The 15,852-nt window shown below is 31.6% G+C and overlaps 1 protein-coding gene across 1 annotated transcript in view; it reads right to left on the bottom strand.

Moving 5' to 3' along the window:
* Positions 1-515: 515 nt before the first annotated feature.
* LOC113520802 (uncharacterized) overlaps positions 516-15,852 on the bottom strand; it is a 31,972-nt gene continuing 16,635 nt past the window's right edge. The window contains exons 2-13 of the mRNA XM_026906210.3: positions 14,124-14,279; positions 12,796-12,869; positions 11,761-11,882; positions 9,244-9,435; positions 7,645-7,759; positions 7,212-7,266; positions 5,666-5,777; positions 4,199-4,337; positions 3,201-3,326; positions 1,461-1,618; positions 1,079-1,218; positions 516-995 (exon numbers count right to left, since the gene is read on the bottom strand). Coding sequence (XP_026762011.2) covers positions 532-995; positions 1,079-1,218; positions 1,461-1,618; positions 3,201-3,326; positions 4,199-4,337; positions 5,666-5,777; positions 7,212-7,266; positions 7,645-7,759; positions 9,244-9,435; positions 11,761-11,882; positions 12,796-12,869; positions 14,124-14,199 — 1,773 coding nt within the window. The 5' untranslated portion in view covers positions 14,200-14,279 and the 3' untranslated portion in view covers positions 516-531. The remainder of the gene's footprint in view (positions 996-1,078; positions 1,219-1,460; positions 1,619-3,200; positions 3,327-4,198; positions 4,338-5,665; positions 5,778-7,211; positions 7,267-7,644; positions 7,760-9,243; positions 9,436-11,760; positions 11,883-12,795; positions 12,870-14,123; positions 14,280-15,852) is intronic.

Below are 15,852 nucleotides of genomic sequence, written 5' to 3'. Positions count from 1 at the left end.
GTAAGCTAAAGTTTGAATAAAATTGTTACTTAAAGTAACAATTTTATTCAAATCTTAACTTGGCGAAGTATGGCTGCGTTAATTTTTGTGAATTCTGAAAATCAATTGAAGAGTTTTGAAGAATTGTATCATCAAGTTTAAAAATATGATGGGTAGTTTTGCATGAATCGCTGGTTATTTGTTATAGTAGGGGTTAAAATTATTACGATTCGGTTATTATGATTTTTGTAAAAGAAACATGTATTCCGCCGCCCACTTTCAGCAGATCAGTAAAATTACGCGCCAAATTTGACTTTGATTTGAAACTAGATATTTACGAACAAAAGTTTAGCAAAGATAAAGAAATAAAATTCGATTTGAAATTCTTTTTTTTTTCTTTCATTAATTAGTTATTATGCTTAAAGAATTGCAATTAATAGTAAAAACATTATACTATATTTAAGGTCATTTTAATTTTTGTGTGAAAGAAAGATAGTATTGAAATGATTTATTAGATTAGACGTCAAAACAATATGTAAGATCAATATATTTTTATTGCGATTTAAGTTTACTGATACTAAATGTTTCGTCGTATTTTATTGATTGTCTTTGTCCCTCATGAGATTCTACTTTCGGAGGCAATTCCATTTCTATACTATCCTGTTTATTGAGGACAAAATCAGCCTCAGGAGAAATTTCTGTTTGGTTTTTGGTTTCTACTGGTATATGGTCTTCTTTTCTTTTTGACTTATTTTCTGTCCTATGCTTTTTCTCCCCATCAGTCTTTGTTGTTTCTGGTAAAACTTCAGTCCTCTGCGGGAGTTGTTCAATAGAGGCAGGTTGTTCTTTAGATTCCTCATCATTATTTTTCTTTTCTCCTGTTTTACCTTCATTACTTTTATTTTCATCATTATCATTAGTTGAATGTTGATTATAATCGGAATAAATTTCATTAGTTTCTTTACTGTTTTGGTATTTGATGTCATTTGGATCAATATCAGCAACAAAATTTGGTTCTATAATAGATTGCAGAATATATATATATTAGTATTAGGTAATTTATAAGTATGTTTTATAAGTATTTAAATGTATAACTTACTGCATCTAGTTAAAGTGCTGAGCAGTTTTATTTGATAAAGCATAGTGTTACTCATCATGGCAACTATATGGAGTTCTAATAGATATCTGAAGTTTGTTATCATCCTATTGATTGGTCCTTCTACGATTATTGATTCTGGTCTGAAATACATCGAAAGTAAAATATCTGTTGCAAATACGAAAAGCATTAATTTTACTTTAATATGAATAAAGCATATAATAACTTTTGTTAACACACACTGTCTAGAAAGTAAAGCAGATTGTTCGTATTGCATTTTTTCTATATCAACAAATTGGAGTATTAACATACAATTACATTTATTCAGATAGGTTTAAATTGATAATAACTCGAAATTATTGTACTATAATATCTTTTTTCTTACTTCACTTGTCGTAGGAAATCAAAACGTATGTCGACAGTCTCTGAATTCTTAACCATCATTATGCCCAAACGTGCGGTGAGGTCATCAGCGGTCAAGAACAGCTGACCGCTTAGTGGGGGTGCTTCTGTCGTCAGCTCTGCATTATAGTTGTATATAACCTGATAGGGGTGGGCAATATCTATACAATTTAGTCACAATATATAAATTTAATTATTTATTGACTGTAATTCAGTTGTACGTTTTCCAATAAATAAATAAATATCTATATACTGGCCCAATAACGAATATGTTACAAGTCTGTTATTAAAAAAAATAATATTGTATAACAGACGGTTAACGTATTCGAAAATAGATATCCGATTGATATGAGTGATATCAAAATTGGTGATGACCTTTTTGCCGCCATCTATATCTAAAATAACCCAATATATAGATATTGGTTCGATATTCACATTACCCATTCCAATAACCTGAATAATAATCATACAAATGTATTTGAATCTTATTGCAGATCCTTCGAAATGAAATGTCAATATGTACCTAAATAAAAATATATGTAGACTGATACACTAATTGAATTCTCTTCTCAGTAATAGTACTTACTCGTAATATTTGTATACAGGCGTAAATATTGCATAATATATATATGTATATATATATATATATATGTATGTATATATATATATATATATATATATATATATATATGTATATATATATATATATATGTATATATATATATATATATATATATATATATATATATATATATATATATATATATATATAAATTGAAAATTGTAATGAAATGTAAATATCAGAGTAATGGTAATGGTGAGCTCGTATGCTCACGGAGCACAAGTAGTGCGATGACAGATGAGGATGAAAGTAGGTCAGTTGGCCCATGGGAAACAATTCGATAAGAATCAACTACAGTGGTTGAGGGGGGGAGGGGGAGGAGGAAGGGTTTGTTAGTAATGCAGACTACCAGTCACATTGCTAGCAATATACCCTATCAGGTCGACCTCCACGTGGTCCCCCCTGGCAACCATCGTGTTGAATTCCAGGTGTATTCTAAGCTAACTGACTTGCCTTTTCATTCTCAACTATCATCTCTCACTGGCGCCTCGCCAGCGTATTTAGTTAGCGCAGGCGGGGTCACCACTTCATTATCACCTTTGCCAGCAATAGGGCTGTTAGATTTTTTTATACAACTAAGAATGACAAACAAGCTGCCGGCCCACCTGGTGGAAAGTGATAAACGTCGCCTATAGACATGAGTAGTATACCATGAATATAACAGAGTACCTATACTGTTTCGCCGCTGATACCTCTCATGCATTGCCATTCCTGAGGACTCTGGTGTTATTTATCTGTATTCTATAAATTCATTGCCATATCCCACCCTTCAAATTAAAACACAGCCATGCAAACGCAACTGCTTCACGGTTGTAACACGAATGGGACAGAGGTATCCAAGCAAATAACTTTTCTATAAAATCTCCCTCTGGTCTCATTACTTGTAATTCTTTTCCCCTAAAGTAATTATTAATACCGCGATGATATATGGGTTAAAGTTGAGAACTCATGAGATATGTTTTTGGCATTGAAAGCACTCATGGGGTGTGGTTGTCAGGTATTTACCATCAGGCGGACGGACAGTATGTTTCATTATTTTTCTCACTGAATATAAAATGTTTCTTATTTATTAGTTTTAAATGAATTTTTTGATAAATTAACCTTAAGATTGCTAAATCCAATAACAGCGTCCACTTTACGATTTTTTTCGCTTTTTGCGCCGGTAGCAACCGATCGTCTGTACATGCTGTCTAGTCCTTGGAGTCGTCCATTTGTTAACTTCAATGTCTATTAAAAAAGAATAAATAAAAAAAAAAGAATTGAAAAAAATAAATTTATATTTAGTAGTATTGTTTTAAGAGCGCAAATACTTAATATTTAGAATCACGCAAAACAGTAAAGTATTTAATTGAGTAATGTCTTATTGCCATGTGGTCTCGGCATAGAATAGGCCATCCCTTCCTTTCCCGTGGGTGTCGTAAGAGTCGACTAAGGGAGGGCGAGGGATGCGCGGCAGCGTCCCTCTTAAAACATCTCTAAAGCCTGACTGCAGTTAGCAATCCGCCTGTCAAGCGTGGCAACTACTTGCAAAACCTCCCTTAAAAAGGCTTTTGTTCAGCAGTGGACAATTAAAAGCTGATATGATGATGATGAAAATGATGAATGTCTTATGAGAATGTTATAAGATTTTTGCAAAATCATTCTCGTTCATATAAATTCTGATTGAAATAGGATGTACTCGTACTCGCTTATATATTTATGATATAGATCGCCAGAAGAACCTATTCACTTTTGAATATTGTATGATATTGGGGTCGATTCTGAGACGCCATTGCTCTAAGCGTATCTCTTAATCTAATATTTTAATTTGATAGTTTCGCAAAATTACTGATTAATGGACTATTATAAACTAAATGTATAACAATTTCATTTATATTGGTCAGTAGAATAAAGATTTCGATGCGATTTTAAATTAAAAATTTAAATAGATATAAATTTAAAGAAATGGCATCTCAGAATCAAACCCATTACTTGTGATCTAAATCTAGATAAAAATATAGGTCAATTCGGTTTAAGCGCAATAAAATCAAAAAGTTCGAAGTCAATATTGTTATCAAAATTAGAAACATTAATTTAAAACTTTACACAGGCTAACTTACCACACCGTTCACGGAGTATATTGAAAATGCGGGTAATTTTACAGCTGAGGCTTTTAACTTGTGTAGACGTCGTTTCATGAGCGATAACGCGGTGTCCACATATTCGTTTAATATTAACGCTTTCTTCTTATCGTATTGCCTTAAAATAGTTTAAAATATTACTTTAGTAGTATGGGAAGGATATGAGTGTTTTTAAATTGTGAATGAATAAAGGTATGAATGAGTCTATTTGCATTATACAATATAGGGAAAAAGCAAGACGATTAATAAATGTAACGATGGAGTTGCTGAAAGTAATCTTTTCAAGATAACCTTTCCATCGACTAATTGTTGTACAATTGTAGTATGATATGTATGTATAAATATAATGTATGATTGTAGTATGTTTTAGGTTTGATAGTATTGTATAATTAAGAATGTGTTTGTGCTTGGATTACGTAGATGGGGATGAAGTCAGGACGTATATTTTTGTTAGTCGAAATAGAATATTGTGTTGTTCTGTAAAATGTTTATTATACATAATTTACATTGGACACATTAAAAGATTCAATATACAATGGCGGACTTATCCCATAGAGGTACCAATACAGTCAATCTTTGGGAAGCCGAAAGAAAACTATACAATGTTCACACCGTAAAGCTAAAGATAAAACTCAATAATGACTCAAGAAGATGTTATATAATAGTTTCTCTTACTAGGAAATCTAAGTTCAGGTTCCTTAGACAAGTAGCAAACGTATACATTGATAGAATCGTTGTCGCTAGCGAGACTATAAGATGGAATGAAATAGCGATGTCTGATGTCTTATTCCAACTTTAGAATTCACTAGTGATGATTCCATCTAAGGATTAGTTTACCGCTTGTCTAGAGGGCCTGTTTTTAAATAGGCAACGATCATATTAAAAATATATTAAAATATAATTTATAAAATATACAGTTTTTGATTTACATTATTTTTTAGTCATTCATCTACATCTATACCTATTAATATTATAAAGAGGATATTTTAATTTGTTTGTTTCTTTGTAATAGGTAAACTCATAATCTACTCAACCGATTTTAAAAATTATTTTACGTATAGAAAGTAACATTATCAGCGAGTAATATAGGATATATATTATTTTCAAACTATCTATCTACCTGTGCGAATCCTGGCTGCTTCTTTAGTGTTCAATAAAGAATAATTTACAAACAGAACGGTTTCAAGGCATTTGCATCCATCGATTTCTTTCATCATATTTGCAGGCAATCTGCATATAAGTAGTAGAGGTTGTCCTACTTTTTATCTAGCTGTATTCGGTCGATATTCAAGAAACTTAGCGGTTGTCAATTTTATGTAAATTTTGATATTTCCATAGTTCAATAGATTACTTATTCGTATAAAGCAGGGCACTTCAATCGCCAAAGGGCACGCTGCTGAGTAATAATACGACAATGACTTAAAGTTGTATTAAACTCTGACTTACCGAAATTTAGCGTTAGCGGCAGAGCCAGCCAGGCCGAAATTCAATAGATAGTCGTTGAAGTAGTCTCGTAGCCACATGTCGAGGTCCACTTTGAGACGGTCCAGAAACTCCTCTGTCAAATTTATAATGAATATAAATTCACAATAGTAATGATGATACACCGTTAACTGTCCACTGTTGAACATAAGCTTCTCTTTGGGGGATTTTGCCAGTAGTTGTTACGTTTAGCAGATAGGTTGGCAACCGCAGTTGGTCTTCGGATCACCAAACATCAGTTTACAGAGGGACGGTCTTGCTCATCTCTCAACCATTAAGTTGCCTTAGTCGCCTCTTACGACACCTACGGGAAAATGCCAATGCATATCACAGCAATTTAATACGAATTGTCTTAGTCGGTTTGTTTCGTCTAATAATTCTGCCAATCTCCTTGCCTGAATGCTGTATTACTGTTTAAAGAAAGAGCACAGTTAAAGAAATTACTGGATATTATATTGAAGTTAATGATATAAGGGTTTGTAACGTAAGAGATGTCTTAGGTGTAACATATAGAAGTCATAACAGGTTTCAGTAGTCGCTTACTATCAGGTAAATCGCAATCATGCTAGATTGTAGTCGTTGATATTTAAACAAAAGTATTAAACAGTAGCTGTTACGGAAGGTAAATATTTCAAACCGCGTAGACGTTTGGTTAGAGGGAAATGATTTTAAAACTGCAGCTCGTTTCTAGAATAGCACGTATTATTACATTTCAATTAACTTTTTTGTTTAATTGAAATGAAACAAACACTAAATGTTACGAGAAGCTTGCCACAATATATTAGTAAAAGTAAAGTGACTCTTAAATTTATATTTTTAGAGATTCGTTCAAAAGTTGCAAAAATTTTTATACCATCTTTTGTAAGCTACATTAAGTTTAATACTAATGTTTACAGAAAAAATGAAATAAATTGTTAAGTCATACATTCTTGGTAAAAAGATTGTATGTGTAAAATACAATTCACTTTTATCCGTGTGCTAAGGAAAGCGTGGTACTTAATATTTCCTAATATACAACTGTAGCCTAAACTGTTTAATAGATTTTAGTAAATAAGGATGTTGGATTCGTCTTAATAATGGGCGTGTTTTAGACAACATAATAATAGTAGAAAATAAAATATAATTATAAAATGAAATAGCTGTTAAAGTATAAACTGTCAAATTTTAATAATTTAACAATCAAATTTCATCACATTGGATTATATTTAAACATAACAATGTATTTGTTAGTATTTATGATATCATAGGTATCATAAGTAAAAAAGATTAACTAAATAAAATATATTATAACCAACTATTTCTACATATAAATTACAAATAATAATTGGACGATATCGGGTCATATTGCCAAAGGGTTACTGGGTTATCGTCATTAATCATTATTATTTCAGGCTTTCCATCATTTATTGCTGACCACAGTGTGAGTTATGTCATTGAAAATTATATTTTTTCATATCATTTATTATTATTTCGAAATTATTAAAAAAAAACTTATAATATCAAAACATACCTATATTTTGGCGTTGCAAGGACAATGATGGGCTCTTGGCTGTTTTGCTTGTGTACTAAAACATATTTTTTCAAATATTAGGATTGAATTAAGTATCTATTATATTAAACTAGCTTATTGCTGGTTACTTCCCACGCGAAGATTTTAGAAGTAGGAAATGAGAAATCAAGGTAAAATATACATACATTTTAAGATTAACCTTCAGGAACACGCCTATCAAAGCCGTATCCAATTTGGTGCAGTAGTTTTTACATGATGCCGGAATAAACCTACAGACAGGCAGACTGACGAACTGATAAAATTTCTAAAACTTATTGTTTTGGCATCTCTCCCATTTACAGATATCGTCTAGTTATAATTCTATTATATTAGTAAGTTATGTTTCTAGTAGAAATTTTGTTGTTCTTTGTAACTGTATAGTATTGTTACTTACAAACATAAGTATATCGTTGACTTTAATTAATGACATAACTAATTCAAGGTATAGTCTGTCTTGCACCAAACGATATCTGCCTTCCATTTTGTATTGTACATCTTTTAGAAGGAATCTGGAAAAATATTTCCAATTATAAACTATTTATAACTATAAAAAAAATATTAACTTACATAACTAACGAAACTTATTACTTACCTTTGCAGGTAATAAGTTTCGTAAGTTCACATTATACTTTAACTATAAGACTAACTGGATTGACTTACGTGTGTTTTGGTCAAGAATTTTCGACTAGTTTCGAGACCATCGATTTAAATAACATTACGTAAGTTACTCCCGATAGTCTTATAGTTAATGTAATAAATAGACAGATTACTAGCTGTGTAGAATTTGAAGAGTCAACTTTGTACCTACATATTGTGACTCGCTACAGTCTGGATATTATCTATAAGGAAATTACTATTATACATAACAGGTACCCATGTAATAATATAAATTCTCTAACGCCTGGCAACACAATGTATTTTGTCATGTTTAACGTCACGATTATAGTCCTTAATAAGGTATTTAGAGTCATTTATCCACTGTTATAGTTAAGAGTAAGTAATATATACCAATATTTATCAATATATATATATATATATATATATATATATATATATATATATATATATTTTATTGTTGTTTTATTGTTTGTGTAATCGTTTGTGTAATATATAATTACGAAATGAATTCCATCTACATGATTATAACTTTCGGACTGGTCTGAGCGACATCAAGTTGAGTCTTGACCTTTTTTCGCTTTAAATATCTACAGGAAATTAATATATAGATATTGAAGCGATACTAATAATAACTGTGCCTAGTTATGCTGTTAAAACTCAAAATTTATCAACTATATTAAAAATTCGACATAACAGTAAATCTTAGCAGTTAGCATCCAACCTATAAGTAAGAAACGAGCCTCAAATCAACCTCAGGATTCAAAAATTAACTTTGGGCGCACTATAATCCATTGTCAAAACTTAAAAAAAAAGGGGGTTGCGTTCTTTGTCTTCTAGGATTACTCGTTCGAATACTACGCACTTATCCTACTTAATGAAACTAGGTACTTAGGTTATTTCTAGATGTCACAGATTGTATATTCAGTGATAGATTGCTTATCCTCGTAGTTGCAATTACCGGTTATTCATGTCTTCCCCTTAATGTTTCTAAAACCACATTTACGTTCCAAGAAAATCACGCCCACCAGAACAGGCATCCTCTTACCCTTATTAAATAGCGAGCATGAAACAAATACCTTACAAAACTGTATTCTACACTTTAAAAAATAAACAGATTGATTGATATTGTACTTTTTTAAACATCTAGCAAACTTATCCATAACAGCGTGTTAAAGATTATATTCCAGCGTATTATAGATTATATTCCATATCCCTTAAAAAAGCGTACCTATACGTATTCTAAGAGATGACTTTGCCAAGCTTCGCTAGTATTCTAAGGTGGTTACTAGATATTAAACGGTTTTATTTCTAATTTGATGTGTAATGCTGAAAAAACAGGTTAAGTAGTCAGAAAATTATTTTCAATATTTCTTACTCGACTTCGCCAAATGTAGGGGTGTAGTATAAAATAGAGGGATCCTTGGCTGTGACGGATCTCTCGTAAGTGCCAACAAGATGGAGGTCGTTCAGTGATATCCTCGTTTCTAACTGCATGTTTAGTAGATCGTTATGGATGTAATCTATGTGGAAGTGCGTGTTGTTACGTAGCTTCAGTCGACGGAAGAATCTGCAGAAACAAGATGTTTAAGAATTACTACAATTGCTTGCTTTTTAAGTCGTATAAAAAGGGTATTTTATTGTATAGCAATAATTCATATGTTTATACTAAATATGTCTAAACTAATATTATAAACAGGAAAGATTTGATTTCTTTTGTTTGTATCTAAATCTACAAAAAATACTTAACCCATCTTAAGAAATATTTTGAAACAAAAACCTATATTATGAGCACAAGCGTATAACATGGACTGTATATTATTTTTAAACTCACAATTAGCCTTCTATTTACCTACCCGTGTAAAGTCTGAAGGAGGGGGGGGGGGGGCACGGTTCGTTTTCGAGAATACATAATAAATTTTTTTGGCGCAACTTGTAGTCTAAACAGTTCCATGGATTTATTAAATGTATTATAGTAAATTTGTTTAAAGTGGTTTGCGAAGAAGAGAGATATTTTGTGTTGTCAGCAAGTTTCTTCCTTTATGTTTCTATTGGTGTATTTATTGGCTTGAACCTTTTAAATTGGCATATATGTACTCTATTGTAAACATGTTATTGCTCATAGCTAACAGCTCTGGTCCTGATCCTGGGGTTTCTGGCACTAGCCAATTCTGGCGTAAGCGCGTTCCTTCTTCTCCTCTTAAATACACCTGATTGCAACATCTTCCTAGGCTTTTAAGTCCGAAAAAGATGTGCTAAATACAAACTGAAGTACGGCCACAGTATTACAATAGACACGTGTTACACACATACGTACAAAAAGAAAAATGTCGGAGGAGGCTATAAAGTTGGGAGTGTTTTTAACTCACTCCAAAAAAGGAGGAGTTTCTATGTTTAGATTGTATATTTATTTGCTCTATGGTAGTCATGATTTGTAAAAAACTCATTTTATAATTTGCTTTTTATCACGTTCACTTGTTTTAAGAGAAAATGTTTTTATGTCTTCTTTACCTTCTGGGCTTACGACCGAGCGGTCATCAAAACTTCGCGTTGCCGAAATGATGGAAGAAGCTCAGATAGTTTGTAAAATTAATTCGGAAAACTCAGAGGTTAGCAAATTTCGTTACCTGTACCCCTACTACTATGCCAAGTAGATTGTTACTTCGAAGTTTGTGCCTCCCATTTTTTCTCTAAGCAGTCGTAACTTTTTGTACTATAAAAACTCCCTTGGGAATTACATTTACGTCAGATCAACCATTTTCGAGTTCGACGTTGTCAAGTAGACAGGTAGTCAATAGTTGTAAATACAAGATTTTTTATCTGTATGAGTTTAAAGAATGCGTATTTATTTGTTGAACAATTTTTTTTTAATATAAGATTACTCGATCACAAGCGCAGATTCACAAATATTCTATTCCAGAGATTTATGTCAGTAACAGTGAACGAATTGAACATAAATCCAGAATGATCTGATGGTGTTTTCGAGAAGAAAATTGTGCGTGAAACGAAGATTACGGGAATGGGAGTCTTTGATGAGTTGAAATCTGTCTTTTAAATAGATGAGAGAGGAGGGATTATTGATAATAGAGAACAGAGTGCAAAGGATACACAGATCTCTGTGGTTTTGAATAGTCAACCTTTTGAGTGAGAAATTTAGGTTATACTTCCGTAACCCAAAGATGAATTGAATACTGTTTGCTTTTATTTTTAATTATATTTATATTATTTTCTATTCATCTAGCAATCTTTACGCCAGATTTACGGGATAGAGAAAATTGAATGCTAGAGGACAAATTATCTTCTTATATGATGTTTTGATATTATAAACAGAAAAGATTTAATTTTTTGTATGTTTGTTTGGATATTAATTACAAAAAATACTTAATTTGTTTTTATAAATTCTTTCACTTGTAGTAACCTATATTATCAGACAGTAACGTAGGCGTATTATTTACTATTTTTTCGTGCGAAGCCAGGGTGGGTCGCTAGTTATAAATAAACTGTAAATTCTTATTATTTTGTGCAGACACGGATTTACTCGTAGTCTCGGCAAAAAGATTCAATTGTAAAATTAATTTGTTTGGCAGTGATTTACGCACGAGTTGGTGCATTTCAATAAATCGTAATTGTTCTTCTCTCATTCAGTCAGAGGCAATCTCTATTTTTAAATCACGTCGCAAATAGAGAGGCATTTGTTTTTGTCTGCACTATCGTAATTTTCCAAATGGAGGAACTAATTGAGATATATTTTAAATTTTTAAGTAGTTATCTTTTAATTAAAATAATTCTTGGTTATATTACATGGCAATATTTTTTTTAAAACAATGTTTTTAATTGTCATGCCATCAAGTCGTTTGGTATATCTGGCAGAATGAAAAAGTCCATATTTACTCACAGAATAGAGTTTTGTATCCTCATCATGCACTGTCCACCAAGGTTAAGGCCAGCAGGTATCTTACTATCAGAGCCGGCTAGTTGTTTCGTTCTGTCAGCGACACCTCGGGATTTAATCATCACCTTGGCAGAATATAATGATATTGTAACATAAAATATATGTATACAAATTTTGTAGAAGCAAAAGCGTTAATTTTACTTATAAATGACGTACTTCAGTCTAAGGTAAAGACTATTATTGTACAAGTCGCAAGTCCGGCCTCTTATGGAGTACTGATTTCATGGGCTGGAGCTCCTGGATACCAGCTTGGTTCTTTTGACTCGGACTTGACCATCAAACGGGATGTATGCTTGTTTGCCACATTCGTGGTATAAATAAAACGAAACAAATTTGCAGCTCCCTTTATGGAATGTAATAACCGTTATTCCCAAATGTGAACAATCGACATCAAAAAAATAGTGTCATAGTTGGGTATATTGCTAAGTTATTAAATTGACATTTTTAATGCATAATACATACGAGCATGTAGGTATACCTAGTAGCTGCTTTTGGAATAAAACAGAAATATACTTTTTAATATATTTCTGTTCATTACTTTCCTGGAAATAGTATGAAAATTCTTGGAATTAGTAAATATTGATATATTGAAAAAGACATAATCTTATGTCACTTATGGAATTTTATGTTCAATCTTGGGTAAAAGTAATACAGATCATTAAATACTTCTGAGGACTAAAGAAAGGACTTGAAGTATACAGCTATAAGTTTATTAATGAAAAAAAAAATGCAATGACAACGAAGAAGATTGTTCTCTAATACTGATTAACAACAATAAATGCTCTTAGTATGTACTTTGCTAATGTGTTTATTTACACTAAATAATTGAAGAAGTAGGAAAAAATGAGGATTTAGAATTCTCAGATCTATGCAATTAGTCTGTTTTAATTGCACCTAATGTATGAAATTCTTGGTATTCTACGTTGTTTCACGGCAGCAGTTTATTGAGATAGTTATTTTTTTTAAATAATCACTTACATCAAGCATCTCTTTGTCGAAATTCTCACCCCCCACTGCTTGTTGGTAGCTGTTGCGAGTGTCTGCATAAGCGTCTATAAAAATAAGATATGATTAATTTATAATTTCCTAGCGAATATTATATGACGACAATATTATTAGTTAACGTAAATAACGGTTTACAGCTTAACTGTTTTGTATTTTTTTTTTTTTTTTACAACACAGGGGGTAAACGAGCATGCGGCTCACCTGATGGTAAGTGACTACCGCCGCCCATGGTCACCCACAACACCTACGGCATTGCAGGTGTGCTGCCGGCCTTTTAAAAAGGAATAAGCTCTTTTCTTGAAGGTTATGTTGTCGTATCGGTTCGGAAATACTGCTGCTGGAAGTTGATTCCAAAGAGTGGTTGTGCGAGGAAGAAAGTGCCTTGAAAAACGCACGGTGGAGGACCGCCACTCGTCCAGATGGTTGGGATGAAATTTTAGTTTATGGCGGGTTGTACGATGGTGAAAATTTGCAGCAGGTATCAATCCGAACAATTCTTCAGAGCACTCCCCATGATAAATTCGGTAGAAGATGCACAGAGATGCAACATCTCTACGCAGTTTCAGTGGGTCGAGCCGGACAGTAAGACGCCGATCGTCAACAATTCGAGCTGCCCGACTTTGAATGCGGTCTAACGGAAGGAGCTGGTACTGTGGCGCTCCTGCCCACAGGTGAGAACAGTATTCCATGTGTGGCCTCACTTGAGCTTTATACAGTTTCAGGCGGTTTTCTGGCGTGAAATACCGTCTCATTTATTTATATTGTATTTGAATGTGTTATTATTATTACTCACTGCTCTTTCAGTTTTTATTTTATTTTAGAGACAAAACAGTATCAAATTTGTCAATATTATCACGTGAGTTTGACTACGGTTTTGATATGTGAACAACATTGGAATATCATAAGTATTTGAGCAGTTGAATTAAGGACTTATTTGTAAGTTCAGGTATCTTGATATTCAATTATTTCTCTCGAACTGGTGTAGTTTGAAGATTAAATAACTGATGGGATTACATTTTTTTTTACATTCAATTGACTTCAAAAGGAAGGAGGTTCACAATTCAGTTGTATTGTTTTTATGTTTATTACCTCATAACTCCGTCAGTTTTAAATCGATTTGTAAAATATATTTTTTATCTGAAAGTATATAGGTACTTACAAATTGGTCCCAAAGAAATCTTATCTAAATCGGTTCAGTGGTTTAGTTTTCACACCTGAAGTCGTTCTTTTTAGTGGCACAGAGTTTTTAATTACTAATTTATTACTACGTATAGACTTTCCTTGTAAAGATTTATACTTACTGTCTAGTTCATCCATGGTATCAAAGTGTTCTCTGCTATTGAGTGTCAGCCAGCAGTTTCTGATTTCTTTGATCATCTTTGTTTTATAATAAGGCTCATGAAACTGCGACTTGTTGTATTGTTCACTTATTTGGTATTCTTCGTAGATGGAGTTATCTGTTATTTAATGTATGTTTGTTGTAGCTATTATTATTGGTTGATTGTTTAACGGAAAACATAATCTGATATAATACAGGTAGGATTTGCAATTCCGCAGTAATTTCTTCTAGCTGGAAATTTGTTGTATTTTTTCTTTTACAGCCGGATTCTGCTGATTCTGATTGCCGCAAGAGATTGGCCATATTATCTACCAAGTGTTAGATTTTTCGAATACTAACTATTTTATAAAAGTATAGTAAAAATTACTTTTAATTTCAATTTTTGCTAGGTATCAAAAATTGAAAAAGTATCTTTTATTATTGTTTTTGAATTATTCTTAAATTGGTAAATAAATAAACCTCAAAATTGTATAAAAACTATTGTACATATAAATAAGTGTTAAAATTTTTGCTCTGATAGATATTAGGTGAAAAGTATATTTATACTTGTATTTGAAAATAAAAATTCTTATATTGCTCAATATTTATATTTATTAAAATAACTATAAATAATTTTTGTATATAAAAAATCAAACAGATAAGCATTATGTACACTAAAAACTATGATTATAATCACCTTAGATTATAAAGGTAGAATATCGAACATCAAAAACGGGTCAACTTTTTGTCAGCTAATTATTATCAAATTAGCTGACTCGTTATTTTATCAGTATTCTATATATTTACGCATAGAATGTATCTTGACGTATTATTTAATAAATAAAATTAGTGTTTACGTATTAAAAAGATGCAGAACTTATAAGACTAAATATAGAAGCTATAAAGGAATCACTCTTAACTATTTATCACGTAAAGATGTATGAAAAAGTTGACCCGTTTTTCTAGAAGCATTTCTATGGAGACACTGTATAATCTAAGGAATCAATAGAGATATAATTAATAACATATTACTTTTGTTATATATATATGTTTTATCTACTTAACATACTTTTTGCTACTAAATTATTAAATTTATAAACATCTAAATAAATGACAGATTATTATTAGTTATTGGTAATATTTATTTAGTTCTATTATAAATACTAAATAAACTAAAGTTTAAGTATATAATAAGAGTGCAAAAAACAAATATCTATTGTCTCACTCGCCAGCTTATTTCTTATGGGACTACTGACATTACGGGCTGCAGAAAATGCCTTCTCCGCTTCTACGCTGGTTGGACTGATATTGTTCAGATAATTGTGAACAAGGGACAAGAAATTGCCTTTTATTGCTTTAGTTTCATATTCGATCTTAATTATTTTCTCAAAATTTTTATATGTTGTCGACACATTAACTGTGTCATTTGTTTTCTTCAATTAATTGAATTTCTAGTTCTTCTTTAAGTTGTAAATTTTCTTCTGCGGTAATTTTTTCTTTTTTTAAACCTTCACATACATAGGGATATCATCGTCAATTGTTTTGTTTTCTCACAATTTTTTTTAATTTCGAAGCGAATATAACTTTTTTGATACTAAAAATATGTCGTCATCTTTTTTTGTATAGAATTTTTGTACTTCCTTGGGTTGTGAAGATAAAGAACGATTCCAGATAAGACAGTTCTCTATAATATTCTTTCGAAAAGCGGTAGC

Source organism: Galleria mellonella, unplaced genomic scaffold, assembly GCF_026898425.1.
Source record: "Galleria mellonella isolate WM207_F2 unplaced genomic scaffold, CSIRO_AGI_GalMel_v1 utg36, whole genome shotgun sequence".
NCBI lineage: Eukaryota > Metazoa > Arthropoda > Insecta > Lepidoptera > Pyralidae > Galleria > Galleria mellonella.
Note: the sequence above shows the minus strand (reverse complement) of the source record. Positions and strands in the feature narration are given on the sequence as shown.